The following is a 15,537-nucleotide window of genomic DNA, read 5'->3' on the forward strand; positions in this document are numbered from 1 at the left end:
TCGGCTTGAAATGGTCCAATACTACCCAATTTCATCCAAGCAGGAATGTTTTAAGTGTGTATCAGGTACCGACATTATGTGTCGTTATTTGGCTTAGAGACGCAAAGGAAATATTTCTGCTGGGTTTTTCTCTTGTTGCAACCATGGGCTTCACGCTCCGCCATTGTTCAGAAACTGTAGAACAGTGGTTCCTCAACTTGTCACAGTCCCGTACGTACCCCTTCAGACATTGTACCTGACCGTCATGTACCCCGACTCCTGCAAATGTAATGTGATGTCATATACCAAGGGTGGGGAACTCCAGTCCTCGAGGGCCTGATTGCTGAGACTTTTAGTTGTGTCCCTGCTCCAACACACCTGACTGAAACCAATGTGTTGTCGTCAAGCTCTGCAGAAGCATGATAACGAGCCATGTCATACACAATGTAGCCCTACAAAGCAACATGTCCCTGAATTGTACCGATCCTGTTGAAGAATACATAATAATAAAAAGAAGAAGAATCTGCAACACAATAAAACATCTTATTTAGAATTATTATTTTATTTATTTAATAAATTAGCCTACTGGCATTTTCAGTATACAACACAATTTTTCTGTATTTTGTTTTCATGTTTGTCAAAGCTCAAATCCACAAAAAGCATACAAGTATGTGTGTGATGTTACATTATTAGGAGTATAGCAGGACTTTTATTTTGAAGGGAAATTTCGCCCTCTAAGCTTCTGTAGTTTAGTACAGTCCAGCAGCTGCATACTGTTCACATGTTTCTTCCTGCATCGTGTCTTAGAAAGCATCGGCTGTAAGTTCTATATTTGTTTGATGCTTGTCATAGACATTATATGTGTGTGATAGACATTATGTGTGAGCAATTACTGAGTACTAAGTGCTGTGTAATATTGGCTCATTTTCTATGTTTAGCTTGCTGTTAAATCAGACTGCATCTCTGTTGTTCGCTAGGTGGCTCTTTTAAGGAAGATTAATATGTTTTGTCTCTCTTTATTTCAAGATGATGCATATAGATTCTGTATTTATATACAGTTTGTGAGCTACAGTCTATTTTAATTGTGTGTGGTTGCATGCAGTGATAACATGCAGCAGATGACATGACATGTATGACAGTTAATTTTGCTCTGTTTATTTGACTATTTGTTGCCTGTGTTTCCAGAAAGATAAACCCTTGACTGCGTCTTTCATGGAACATTTCATGTTAGCTATCTGTCAGCCAATTTTTATTCACGTACCCCTATGACAATATACGTATCCCACTTTGGGAACCTAGGCTGAAGACCAATGGAACACTGTTGCCTAGCAACAGCTAACAGGAATCGATGAACCTGTGTCATATCCTGTCCAAAATGGCGACTCTCCATAGTTTATGCCCCAAGGTATAAAATCATTCTAAAAAGTCCTTTTAATGTGTTTTTTATAAAAAGGTGCACATATTTTTCTTATTAGTAGCACATTAAACACATATTTTGTTATATACATTTTCACTAAATGTAAGGATAAAAGGAAGCAAATATTTTCAGTTTAAGTGTAGCTGTGTTGGAAACTTACTTTCTCCATGCAGATATCAGCCATGATAGAAAGCGGGATGGTGAGGCTCAAAGCCAGAGTCCCGATCAGAGACGATGTGAGGAAGCAGCCCCTAAGAACACAGGGGAAAACACAGCTAACTTAAGGATAGCCAAAGCTTTATCAAGATGTCTAAAGCTCTAGTATCATGGTCTTCCTAGGCAGGCATACACTGTGCGATTTTTGGCCCATTTTGAGCCGATTTTCGACTTGTGGTCTATTTTGTGGGATTGTGCGAGTCTCTGCTAGATCGTGTGTCGTGCATTGTGTAGTAAACAATGGGATCACGAGAAGCGATTAACACCTCACGACCAGCTCCCAATCAGCAATCGTATGGTGGGAAGAATATCAAACATGTTTGAAATCCTGTCACTCCTCGTGAGGGTATCTCACAGTTGAAGCAGTGCCACGGACCGACTTACCGTAAACGCTCACGCTGCGCGAACACCATAGGACTGCTGTAAAATTGACAGACTGTACTGCCCACGTCTGTCCAGTCAGCTCCTGGTCCATCACATCACCGTCTTTTCTTTTTTAAAGCTCTTTTTGCTGAGATTTGTGAGTGTCTCTCCACTTCCGGGTTCTTCTTCTTTGTCTGTTTTAATGGCAACACTTCAGAGTTTTTCTTCTTCTTCTAATTTGTACGTAGCATTTTCGGAAACAAGACACGACGTTTCGTGTATGATCGTACAGTGTGGGCAGTCAGATTGTGTCAGAGTGTCGGTCCGTACAGTGTGAGAACATGCATCGTGAGCTGCACACATTCGGGCTCTGCACCTGAGTCGTACAGTTTGAGCTGGAGCTGGGTGAAACAATTGAAAAAATCGCACAGTGTATCCCAGCCTTTAGGAAACATCTGCATTCAGCTATAATGGCAAAAAAAAATATATTCAATAACAGTAAAGCATAAGTTACAGGTTGAACCTTCTTTTTTAACACATGACTTCAGGTGCTACGTGAGTGAAATGAAGAATGATTGCATCTTATTTCAATAGACAAAAAGTGAATATAAATGTGTGAGCATGAAGTGTTTGTTCAGGTTATGAAGATTGTTTATTCATTCTTACCAAAGCCACAGGAACTCTGAGAGAACAGTTCCAATCAGGCCATTGATAAGGATGTAGGTCCATACTAGCTGACTTGGGAGCTCAAAGGCCTCAAAGCCTGTGTAGTGGAGCACGAGGAAACCGGGCCACAGCAGCAACAGGTTAAACAGACCCACAAACCCTGCCAAAGGGGAGACGCACACACCGGGCAGGTTCTATTACACAACCTGTACTTTGTGTTAAGAGTGTTGTTATATCAACAAAATGATTTAAAACATTTTTCTCACCAAAGAACATTGGAATGTCGAGCTTATCCTCTTGGTCCACTCTTCTTTTAATCATCACAATATAGACCGCATAGAGCATTGCCCCAGCTAAAGACCACAGAGAACCTAAGAAAACATCTACTTAGTACATCTGCTGAGACAGAACCTACATATACTGATCCAAAACTATTCCTTAGAAGAAAGAAGGACACATATGTGGACAAACTCACCTGCTCTCAGTCTCATACACTTAACTGACAGATAACATATAACGCAAAAATTAAAAAAAACAACTAAATTAGAAAGTTATCAATTGTGAAACAGAAAAACACTGAATTTAGCGACTTGTGTCCATGTCTAATTACAAAAGTTAAAGTGTACACCCCAAAACCACTTTTATCTGCTGGATACATATATGATTAGGTATGAAGTAATGTAATTTAGTGATCCTAGTCCCACTCTTCACATTTTAGTCTAAGTATTTAAATTTAGCATTGTTAGTTGTAAAATGTCAGGATGAATGCCCTCTATGGGTTGAATGCTGGCTCTTGCAATTGAATTTGACTATTGGCTGAGATTAGATCAGTGACGTCTTTTTGGATCAGCAACGTCACTAAACGTCACTGTTGGCCCCACCCCGCTTTCCTCTTGTCACTGCCCTCAGTGTGCATTGACTGACAGCTGCATCCGGAACTGTGTAGCGCTGTGGGGGCCAGCCTGCTGTGATTGGGCCATTCTCAACTACTCTAGGAGCAACGCCCATAATCAAGGTATTTTTTTTTTATTTCCCCCGAGTGGCAGTTCAGCCATAACCTGGAGGTGTACTCACACTTTAAAGAGATGGAAACAAATCAACAAAAACAAAGAAATGTTTCAGACACCAAGCATGTTCAATATTGTGCACCACAAAGTTGTTTAAAGACATCAGTGCTTTCCCCTGCTGTTGAGATAAATATGATGGACAACAGGTGGAATAAAGAGATGTTCATGATAATGGTTATGAGAAAAAAAGCCCTGAATGTAATGCTCTCCAGTGGACTTAAAGGCTTCACTTATCACCACCAAATTTGGCATTGAAAAGCAAGTACAATGCATGTACGTCCCCAAAGTACATGATCTAATACATAATAGTACAGAATGTGCTGCTGCATGCAATATTATCCAGCTTGATCAGATCTGTGTTATCTGACTGAATAAAACCACATGCAAGAGAAGAGAATGAAGAGTACATTATGGCTATTGTGCAGAAGAAGGACAACTAAGAATCAAACCATGTATTGGTTGGGCAGGAAACCTGTCTCTTTCTGCATGATTATCACATTAAAATCATATTAACAAGAGATGAATGTTTCCATGGTTACCTATGGCACCTTTTTCATCTGGGCTGTCCATGCTGGAGAGACTCACGAGGACGACTCCTCCCATGCTAAACAAGAGACCGATATTCTTTAGTTATTGTTGTATTTCTAACAGCTCAGACCAGCATCTTAAACATTTGACAAGCACAAAACCACAGAGTCAAAAAATACCTCTGAGGTTTTTATATTCAACCACTCTCATATAATATAAAACAGTGGAACTCTATGAATCTCATGACACCTTGGCTAATTTATTTAGGAAAAGAGCTGACTTGGTTTTAAAGTTAGGTTGAGAGTTTAATCAGTTGAGCATAAATAGAGGAATAGAGAAGAGTGTCTGAGAGTACGGTAAGTGAAACATCTAAACTTTCTAATAAAGCAGCTTCAGGACAATCATCTGAAACTTTAACAAGTGCTGCCATTTGAACTCACAGCTTACAAACCAAAGAGATATGAGTTAATTAGTGACCTTTAGAGGCGCTGCAGGGCAAATTGCTGTCCTTTCAACAGTAAAACCAACCTTTCCCCAGTGTCTAGTTTTAATGCTGACCAGCAAATGGCAGTCTTTCTTTGTGAGTAACTACTTCACTGAGGGTTTATAGAACAGATTAAAAAACATGTTGTGTTGGAGGTGTTTACTCGCATACTACAAGGGAACTGTGAAGTAGGTTTTTACTACCCTATCATGGACTAGATCAGTTGTGCCAAACTCATTTTAGTTAAAGGGCCAAACACGGAACAGTTTGATCTCAAATGGGATGCAGATTTTAGATTTTAACATTAATCTGCCCTAGTTTGAAGTTCAACATAAAAGAATATGTACAGTATGTAATACACAGACAATATCCAAGCACTAAGTGATAGATTTCAATCCCTGCAGAATCTCCACTTGCATATCCTTGATTTTGTGACCAATCTTGACATAAATTGATTTGCGCATTTGGATCAGATCAATATTGGTATCGGCCAATACCCAAGGTTGTAATATCGGTAACGTATCGGAGGTGAAAAAGTTGTATTGAGACTAGGGATGTCACGATTACAGATTTTCTTGGTACGATTATTGTCAGAAAATTGTTGTTAATTATGATTATAATAATAATAATACATCAATTTTGTATAGCGCTTTTTTCGGACACTCAATGTTGCTTTACAGAATTAAGGGATTATTCTTTCACTCCACACTTAGTGGTGGTAAACTACTATTGTAGCCACAGCTGCCCTGGAGCAGACCAATGGAAGCAAGGCTGCCATAGTGAGCCATCGGCCCTCCGACCACCACAAACACTCACTATCACAATCATTTTTGCATTATTTAATTATTATACACTACGACAAATAACTAACGTCAGATGAATACTCCTTGTAGATTTTTATTCATTTCAATCCCTGGATGCTTTAATAAAACAATAATACACCAGCAATGCAAAATTAAATAACCAAAAAGTTAAATAAAAGAAAATGGCACCTGCTGTGGTGACAATCAATAAATGCTACATATTAACAACAGTATGCACTTCTCTCAAAGAAAATGTAAATAAAGACTAAAGCAAGTAAGTATATGAAAAATATATAACTATTGGAAATATTCTAAATGAATAATATCAGATTATATATAATATAATCATATAATGTGAATAAAATATAGTATTTTTATTAAATACCCTCAGAAATACATATAAAAGCAAAAGGAGGTAATAATGTTCACTGAATGAGGGCCTTTACAGATTACATGACTTTTCAGTGACACTGACTTTAGAAGGAATCAATCAACCTCACACTGTGTCCATCACGTCTGCACACAAACAGTGAAACTACTGCTGACCTACAGACATGTTCAGCTTCACGAAACTTTACATTAATACGCTTAACTTGTCCGTTAACTAATGAAAATGACCAACAGCAAGATCCCACAGCATGACAAGCATTTCGGACGCAGACATATCGCGCAAGACAGGCGCCCACGTTGCAATGCATCCTGATAAGCACAGAAGCAGCATCAAAGCAAGCTGCTTCTCCCATTACATGGACGTTGGCGCTGAGTCATAAGCGACTCTTCCAGTGGCTCCAATTCTTACTTTACCCCAGACATGAGGGCAAAATCCCACATGGCTGACTTCATCCGTTTATTCAGAGGGAAGAGTTCTTCCTCTTCATGCTTTAGCTTGTTTGGGACTGTGACACGCCTCAAGCTCGTGCAGTTGTTATGAAAGTTTGTTTACGTTCTGTGTGGGTTACACTGATGTTTCAGTCATGATCTTTTATGGAAATTGACGGTATTTAGATTAAAAATTGTAAAGTTTAATACCGCAGTTAACCGTGAAAACGGGCAATCGCGACGTCCCTAAACGGGATACCTCTACAGAAAACCACTGTTAATATATACAAACAACAATAAAGTGCTTTGAAAACTTCCCAGCATGCACTTCTCTACTATGACATGATGGAGCTTTACCTCAGAGCTACAGCTAACAGTTTGGAGAGGGTGAAGCGGTCGCTGCTGCTGCTGGGAAATATTGCAGCTAAGATGAGCGTGAACAAACCTAAAGAGACAGAGCAATACAGAACATCACTGCAGGGTTAATCAACAACATTACTTAATGATTGAGGACTTTAATGGTAAAAAAGTATCAGCATAACAAACAATTTGTGAATACATTAAACATTTTCATATAACCCTTAAAGGAAAGCAAGAATAAAACATATTAGTAGGTCATTCTGACATGACGCACAAACAGCACAGGCACCCTGGGTATTTCATTTTATTTTAAGAATTGTTCAGATGAAAACAGAAAATATATCAATTCACAACCAAAATCACAATAAAAGACTAACAACTTAGATAAAGCTACAAGCTAACCTAACACGCTTTGATTGATTAAAGTCAAGAAATACACTCCCAAATCTTTAAACTGAAAAATGTTCCAGTACTTGACGCTAGCATTGGTGTAAGTAAGTAGAAAATGGAATAAACTAGGGAATAATACAATAAAAACACTGTAGGCAGTATTATAAGAAATGCATAAAACATAATCAAGCTGTATCTAGGCAACAGCACCTGATAAATCTGACAAGAAAACAATGCAATCAACAAAATATAAATGGATTGTAGATTCTGTTAGTTTGAGGGGAAAAAAAGACATTGCTGCTTGTCCTTCTACCTACTAATATTTAAAGTTGATTTCAAATGTATTAGGAAATATTAGAAACATAGCAGCATGTGTCCAAAAATTCTATTTTATAAAAATAAAAATACATTATTTTAAATTATTGTATTACATCTGTGACTGGCTGCACTAGCACCATCTTATGGGGATTAACTATACATCAATTACCCCAATGAAAGGCCCCCCCAGTAGCTGATATTCAGCTGACTCTCGATATCCCATGAATAGTTATTAGTCTATGAAAAAATATATTAGTGTTGGCTTATTAAATATCATTTTTATCATAGTTTTCAACGTTTCTAACTCAAGTTCAGTTAGCCACCTCCCAGATTTAATCGCATCAGCCATATTTAGGAATTTTATTTATAATTCAGAAAAGGAGAGTCACCTGATGTGGATGAAAGGATGTTGACGATGGCGACCTGCGTGTCGGACAGAGCCTCCTGGTATGACAGGTTCGCCAGGAACCACTATGAGGCAGACAGAGTCAACAGTGAGCACTTTAACCATCAAGCGCAAACTGAAGGAGAAAGACAACACAGATTAACAACGCTGTTGTGAAAACCTTTTAACTCCTCTCATAAAGTCCCATTTTACAGGCTGACTGAAGCAATAAATCCACTCAGTGCACCACCTCAGATGGCCTAGTTTGCTTTGTGACGGAAGCAGTAGTCCATTAAAATGCCTTTCAGTCCTAATTGACAAAAGTTAAAAAACTAAATAAAAAACAATAACAAACTACTTTGAGCATGGGTGGAAATCTCAGGTCATGACTGAGACATTGATGAAGCTCTCTCACATCAGTCGAAACCTCTCAACTGTTTGTATCTGATAACGATAAAACTGTCCCCAGATGAAAATAAAAAGGCCTTTAAAGCTTTTCAACACAGTCTCTAATGCTGCAACACTTGAGTGAAAAAACAAGAAGTTCATTGGATTGGAGTCGTTTTAATAAGTTTAACATTAAAGCTGATATCAGGAGTTTCTGAGAAATCTATGTTTATGCATCATTCTTTTGCAATGCAAAAAAATACCTAACATCAATGTATACAAGTCCCGCCTTCGTCCTATAGACCGCTATACAAATGGAAATGAGCGCTCTGATCGCCCAGCCTGAGTCTGTCAATCAAAGTGAATGCGGAATTGTGCACGGAAACAAGGCCGAGCGTCACAACAGCAAACAGGTAAATATGATTTTGGCCCATAGACCTTTATTAATGTGACCCGATGCAACCTTGTTATGTTTCGCAATGCACATGCAGAAAAGTAGAGGCGTGGCTTCGGGTGGACTGGCAGAGGCAGAGGGAGGAAGTGAAGCTGTTTAGGGCGGGACAACATTGAGACGTTTCTCAAAAACTCCGGATATCAGCTTTAACATTGAATCTTGAAGTATGCTGGGGTGGGCTTAATCACCCGTTAACCCTGATGTGGATAAGTCAGACTTCATAAAACCCTTCAGGATGAACCTCACATGGCAAAAAACACTATGGATATAGATAGTTTACACTCCAGTCCACAGTAACATTTTAATGCATTTTCCCTTTTTAGCAACATATGGGGAAAAAAAACTAACTAAATGTTCTGTGCCAAAGGAAAGCAGTCACAGACTGAGCAGCTGCAGCAGCAGCAGTTAGATAAGACGGTGGAGGACAACAAGAATGATGAAAGCCAACAGCAGCTCTGCCTTACTGGACAAAAGAAAACCAAATGTTGGCAAAATGAGGCAGAACAGCAGTGATCCAGGACAGCCGTATGTCTATGCAACTGTTTCAATGTTTTTCACTGTCAACAAAAACATCTGGTGCAATTAAATTCAATAAACTACTTCAAACGAATGTACTTTATTCGTCATCTATCTATGAAATACCGAAAGTTGGTTCATTTAGTGATTCGTAAAGCTGAATGAAGCCAAAGTGGTTTAGTAATCCAACTGCACAGAGTCACTAATCGCCACAAACTATTTTATGAATTCTTGCCAAACATACTGTATGGCAAAAGTTAATCTTCCATACATACTTATGCTAATCGGGGCTGCAGGAAGATAAAATAAATCAGCTTACTATCTAGACTTATTTATACGGTACTTACTTGATAAAAATAACTTAGTAAATTACTTGAATTTAGTCATTTTTTTATAGTTTTAGAAGAGTGTTATCCTGGGATTTTGTTCATGATGAGGGAGGAGGGGTAATTTAAATTGTATTTCAACCCTGTTTGCTGCTTTTCTTTTCTTTCTGTAATGCTGCTGGAAATGTAATTACCCTGTCAGAGCCTTCCCAAGGGATTAATATAGTCTATCTAATCTAATCAAATCTAATGATTTGAAGAAAAATCGGCCTCAGATCAATCTTGAATTATGTACACAACACTGCCCCTACAGGAAGGCAAAGGTACTGACAGTTTCAGTCATTTTCAAATGTATTTTTAAGACTAATTAACAAGTTAAACATAATTTGTTGTAAGAAATCAGTAAGAAAGCAGTGAGTAGACCAACGCTTGGTACATAGCATTAACCTCTCTATATGAGAACTGTCAAATTAGTCAGAGGAGGCTCAGCAATAGCACCATTTTTAACAGAAACATTTGAATTTTTTAAGTTCAAATGTGAGATACGAATCTTGCAGAACAACAATTTTAGTGGATCAATCACATGTTTATTTGATAAAGTAATATGAAAGGTTCTGCTTCCCATCCAAGGCCAAAAATCACCAGCGACACATGCAATCAAGTGGAGTGTGAAAGATCCCAAAGAGTGTTAGATCTAAAGCGCTAAAAGCAACATGCAGACCATGTCAGTATTACTCATCACATACAGTGATTCTCAGCTGATTTTCTTCTTCCAACACCAATACTAACGAAAGTTACGTTGATGTAGCGTTAATGTAAGTCTCCAAGGCCCGAACTGGAGCTCTGACACCCCTTCTGACGCTTGTACTAAGCGTGCCAACCGGATCGGCTGATTAACGTACAAGGGTGACAACACCTTTGGGAGAAAGGCCATGTTCGGCCACAAAGTGACCCCACCCCCTTCAGGGTGCCACCTCAAACATGTGTCTTCCACTGAAAGGGCATGTAGCTCCCCAACCCGCTTAGTCGAGACAATGGCTAAGAGAAACGCGGTTTTCACCGACACCCACACCCTAGGATAGCAGTCACCGGGCAGTAGACTGGACCAGCTGCCTGTCTGCACACCAAGCAGAGAACCTCTTGAGCTTGTTCTTATATTGCGTTCGGGTGGATGGTGCCAAAGCGTTCAGGATGGTGGCTCTTACAGCATCGTTACAGTTATTCAGTAGTGGGTCAGTCCATGCAATGGCCAGGCCCATAGTTGGAGACTCCCCGGGTTGGGGTGCCAGATCTGACCCCACAGCTGCGAGAGAAGATCCCTCCTGCTGGGGAGGTGCCACGGCTGATGACAACAGAGCCTGCAAAGCAGAGGAAACCAGGTCCTCCTCGGCCACTGAGGAACCACCAGCAGCAGGCGGTGGCCCTGCTCGGAGACCCTGTGTAGTGTTGGCAGAATCAAGTGCAGAGGGGGAAAAGCGTAGAGCAACCCTCGTGGCCAATCGTCTGCGAGGGCGTCCTGCCCGAGCAGGCTGGAGGTCTTCATCCAAGAGAACCAGAGGGGGTTCTCTGCCTCCCCAAAAAGTTCCCAGAGGTGTTGTACCACCTCGGGGTGGAGCCTCCATTCGCCAGGTGGGGGTCCCCTTCGAGAGAGGAAATCCGCCACTTGGTTCTGTTTCCCCGGTACATGCATCGTTCTCAGGTTGGCCAGCCGGGGAACAGCCCAGCGTAAGAGACACTCTGTCACTCATAGTAACTGCCGTGACCTGGTGCCGCTCTGGTGGTTTATTTGCGCCACTGCCGACATGTTGCCAGACCGGACTAGGGCATGCTTTCCGTACATGAAGGGCATAAAATGTTCCAGGGCCAGGTGAAGCTCCAGCACGTTTACGTGCCTGATGCTGTCCCGGGCCGACCACAGGGCTCGCACTGCCCGCTTCTGCCAGACAGTGCCCCACCCTGCCGGACAAGCGTCCACCGTCACCGTCTCCCTGCTCCCTTTCCATCCCCAGGGGGATGACCTGTGGCGCTGCTGTAAGGCAGGAACTGAATGTAGTGTCCTGCCTATCCTACAATGGGGCCGAGAGGAGAGGATATCGTCCACCCGTCCAGCTGCCAAGCTTGCCGTCATGATCGCATTCACGTTGATACCTAGATATGTCACCTGCTGGGAGGGATTCAGACAGCTCTTCCTCATGTTCACCCCTAGCCTCAGGCAGGCCACATTGGCCAAAAGCCGGGCTGTATCCTTGCATGCCTGAGCATTAAAAGGGCAGACACAGACCACCCAATTGTCGATGTAAGGAAAAACCTTCAGCCCGTCTGCTTGCAGAGGAGCGAGGGCAGCAGCCACACACCGAGTGAACACCCAGGGAGAGAGGAACAGTCCAAAGGTACCCTGAACTGATAGTGGACCTCCAAGTAGGCAAATCGCAGAAACTGCCTGTGGTGTGGCGCAATGGGCACATGGAAATATGCATCCTGAAGGTCCACCAGCGTGAAGCACTCCCCTGTTGTGATTGCACGCAGGACCTCTCCTGCAGTGAGCATATGAAATGGCAGGACTTTTAGGAACCTATTGAGTCTCCTTAGGTCCAATACTGGTCGAAGGCTACCGTCCTTCTTTGGAACCAGAAAATATTTTGAGTAGTGTGGACAACTCCTGGCTCAGAGCCAGGGCTTTTGCCGGGTGGTGGATGACAGTTATCCTGACCCGGTAAGTAAGGGCCGGCGTCGAAACTGCGAGGTGTAGCCCTGGGTGAGAGTTGACAGCACCCAGGCATCCGGCGTGCATGCAGCCCAGTAGCTGAGCTGCTGCCGGGAAAAACGGCCCGACGACCGGCCCTGTGTAGTCAGTGCCTGCGGCCCCCACATCCATGAGGTCCTGGGGGGACGGGGGCCTGGTACTGCGGCCCCAGGCTGCCTCGGAAGCGGGCGTGTAGGGAGGCAAAATCTCTCTGCCTGTTCTGCTGGCTGTCCGTAACGGGGATGGCTACTAGATGTTGACCTCTGGGGCCGTTGCTGAGGAGCGGTCGTAAAGACCCTGGATCTGCTCTGGGCTGCTCTGGGCCTCTGCAGACCCGCCAGCTGCTGCTGGGTCACCCCTGCCTGGGCGGAGCACTCCAGGGTGTTGAGGGAGGCTGACCCGAACCGCTCCCCCGGTTCCACCGGAAGAGAGCCGAGAACTCTTTGGCACGCGTCCGTCAGGGGTGACTATGCTAGCCACACCTGCCACCATGCCTGCACCGGCGTCGACATCAGACGCCCCGTCTCCCTGGCCATGAGGGCGAATGCCTGAAGTGAGGCATTGCTGAAATCTATCACCGGCGCGTCCACCGGTGCTTATGATAAGGACACAGAGAGGGCCAGCATAAGGTGGAAGAAGGAGTTACCGACACGCCCTATGCGGGCCACCACGTTGTACGCCTTTGACAGCAAGTTGTCCGTTATCCTGCACTGGAGTCGAGGACACCTAGCGTCAGGCCTTAAGGACTCATCTGGAGACACTATCAGAGACTCGATGGCTGGCTCTATAGCTGGTATTTGGCCCAAACCATACTTGGTGGCGTCCTGCATAGCTGCTAGGGCCCTGGCGTCCAAGTTGGAGTGGGAGAACGCCCTGGTGTCTCTCCAACAGGCGTGAAACCTGACATAGTCCTCCGACGGAGGGACTGAAAAGACGCTCTGTGCCTATTGTCACCTGAAAAAAGCGCTAACGGAAGCAGGGTTTTCCAGTGGGCCATCAAGCTGCAATCAAGCTAAGGCCCCACGGATTATAGACCCCATACGGGTGTCCTCAGCCCCCTGCAACAGGCTCTGCCCTGAGGAACGGGAGAGCGACCCGGAGGCATGCGACGGGGAGTCCACCTCAAGGTCTGCAGCCACAGTTCATGCACGAGTACTCGGATTAGCCTGTCTTCAGATGATCAATGCCCAAACAGGGTGGACAAAGATCATGACAGTCCTCCACTTCCATCGGGGCCAGGCAATCCACACAGGAGTGGGCCATGGCGACAGTAGCGCACCGGGAGCGGGAGCGAGGACACTGCCTTCACTGGGAGATACTGCGCAGCGCGCCGACAGCTCGAGCGGGAGTACTGCTGCTGATCGACGGGCCAACCAGATTCTAAGCGAGAAAACCCCCAACAAAGCTGCGGGGCGCGTCGTTAGCTTGAGCGTGTACACTGCTACTAACAACATGCCACCACACTGGCTGAACGGGAAACAACAGCCCGAGCCGGAACTAGATGGGCTCTAAGCGCCTCGTTAGCTTGGGCAGGAGCGCTGCTGCTAACTAACCGCTACTGAAAGAAAAACAACAGCGGAGGCTGCAATACAGAAAGCGACAGCCGAAGTCGTGAATAACACCGACCGAGGATGCAATTAGCTCGAGTGAGAACACTGCTGCTAACCGAGGACAAACCCCGTGTAGGACTAAAAAAAACATAAAGCGACAGCCGAGGCTGTGATTAACACTGACCGGGGCCGCAATCACCTTGGTAGCTCGAGGGAGAGCACTGATGCTGAAGGCTAACCCCGTGTAGGCCGAAACTGCATCCAAAAACAACATAAAGCGACAGCCGAAGCTGTGAAACACTGACCAGGGCTGCAATCGCTCGTTAGCTCAAGCAAAGGCACTGCTGCTAACTGCTAACCTATCGCCGGTCAAGGCAGTGCAGAAAAAACAAGCTGGTTGTATGATACCATATTACAGCGTCTCCTCCAGCCCCTTGGAGGGTGAACACAGGCTCGCAGCTCCAACCTGTAAAGGTCGCGGGGCTACCGACACCACGGCTCGTTCGGGTTTTCCTTTCCACGATCTTCGAGGGACTAACGTCCAAGCGACCATATGTGCGCGAGAAGATTCAAGGAAAAGGTCCACCGGTGACACTGGAACTTAGAGACTCCGGGGGGTCACTCGGGGGTCACAGGTGACTTTGTTGGTATAGGTGCTTGACCAGTGCATATGTGAGACGTAGATATCCAGTGCTAAAGCACCGCCTCTGGCGGTCAGTAGGGATGTTTATGTTTGTTTATGTTTATTTGTTTATTTGAGCAGTTAAAGTTCTGCTCAAAAGGAGTGGGCCGAAGCAAGAGCTTATAAGCGCCCACCCCCGAAATCATTACAATGAAAATAACATATCACATAGTACAAGGGAACAAATTACAAGGAATTAAGTACAAGAGCATAGGAACACAGCATGCACACAACACACAACATATCCGGTTGTGATTTAACACATTATCAATGATACATTTAGCACATCATATTTTCATTGAATAGAACTAGAACAATACCAACTTAAAATTAGAAACTACAGGTAATAGCTTTTAATTGAATAATTTAAAAATTATCAGAAACAAATCCAGGATACACCAGCTTTGTACCTAGAGTTGCGTGTCTCCAGTAAATGTAATCAGTTTTTCTAAGTGCATATAGATAGATAGATAAAAGACGTTCAGTTTCCATAGCTATAGCTGACTTCAAGCTCCGACAGGTAAAAGCCATTTTCTACAAACTCAACACGACACCATGCTTATCACTGATTGCATCAAAATTCTGAGTTTAATCTCACTCACCACAAAGCAGAAGAAGAAGCTGATTTTGGCCACATCAGTGATGGTCAGCTTCCCTGCCGAGCGTAGCATGGCCTCGTGGTCTTTGGCAGCAGGGTAGGACATGCGGGAAAGCTTGGCCTCCGCAGCCTGAGTAGATGGCAGCTGACGCACCTCCATGATGTTACTGAAACGTACCCGCTGCTTTTTGGGAGCTGGAATGGGAAAACATAGATGAAAGAGTGATGTTGGAGCAGGTGTGAGAACAAAACATGTCCCAGAAGGAAAAAAAATGGAATTTTCAGCTGATGTCTTACACAAAGTGTCGCTCCCATTAGAAACTAAAGCACAAAAGGGTTAACCGCAAGAAGGATGCAAGACCTTTATACACCACCTTTAAGTGGTGATGTAAGACTTTCCTTTTAGCATTCTTATGAAAGAACACACTGAACATTTTCTCAGAAGTCTGGTCATATTATTTAAAGAAAGCTACAGAAGTTACTTAA

At 43.5% G+C, this 15,537-nt stretch overlaps 2 protein-coding genes across 4 annotated transcripts in view; one reads left to right on the forward strand and one right to left on the reverse strand.

Annotated features, from left to right (window-relative positions):
• The window catches only part of LOC114454977 (ly6/PLAUR domain-containing protein 1-like), a 135,883-nt gene that overhangs the window by 108,701 nt on the left and 11,645 nt on the right, over positions 1-15,537 (forward strand). The window lies entirely within an intron of this gene.
• LOC114454954 (solute carrier family 35 member F5-like) overlaps positions 1-15,537 on the reverse strand; it is a 35,581-nt gene that overhangs the window by 12,494 nt on the left and 7,550 nt on the right. For all 3 annotated transcript variants that reach the window (XM_028435920.1, XM_028435918.1, XM_028435919.1), the window contains exons 7-13: positions 15,056-15,246; positions 7,800-7,881; positions 6,700-6,787; positions 4,248-4,312; positions 2,908-3,012; positions 2,642-2,801; positions 1,557-1,647 (exon numbers count right to left, since the gene is read on the reverse strand). In XM_028435920.1, the coding sequence (XP_028291721.1) occupies positions 1,557-1,647; positions 2,642-2,801; positions 2,908-3,012; positions 4,248-4,312; positions 6,700-6,787; positions 7,800-7,881; positions 15,056-15,246 (782 nt within the window). The remainder of the gene's footprint in view (positions 1-1,556; positions 1,648-2,641; positions 2,802-2,907; positions 3,013-4,247; positions 4,313-6,699; positions 6,788-7,799; positions 7,882-15,055; positions 15,247-15,537) is intronic.

The sequence above is a fragment of the Gouania willdenowi genome, chromosome 21, assembly GCF_900634775.1.
Source record: "Gouania willdenowi chromosome 21, fGouWil2.1, whole genome shotgun sequence".
NCBI lineage: Eukaryota > Metazoa > Chordata > Actinopteri > Blenniiformes > Gobiesocidae > Gouania > Gouania willdenowi.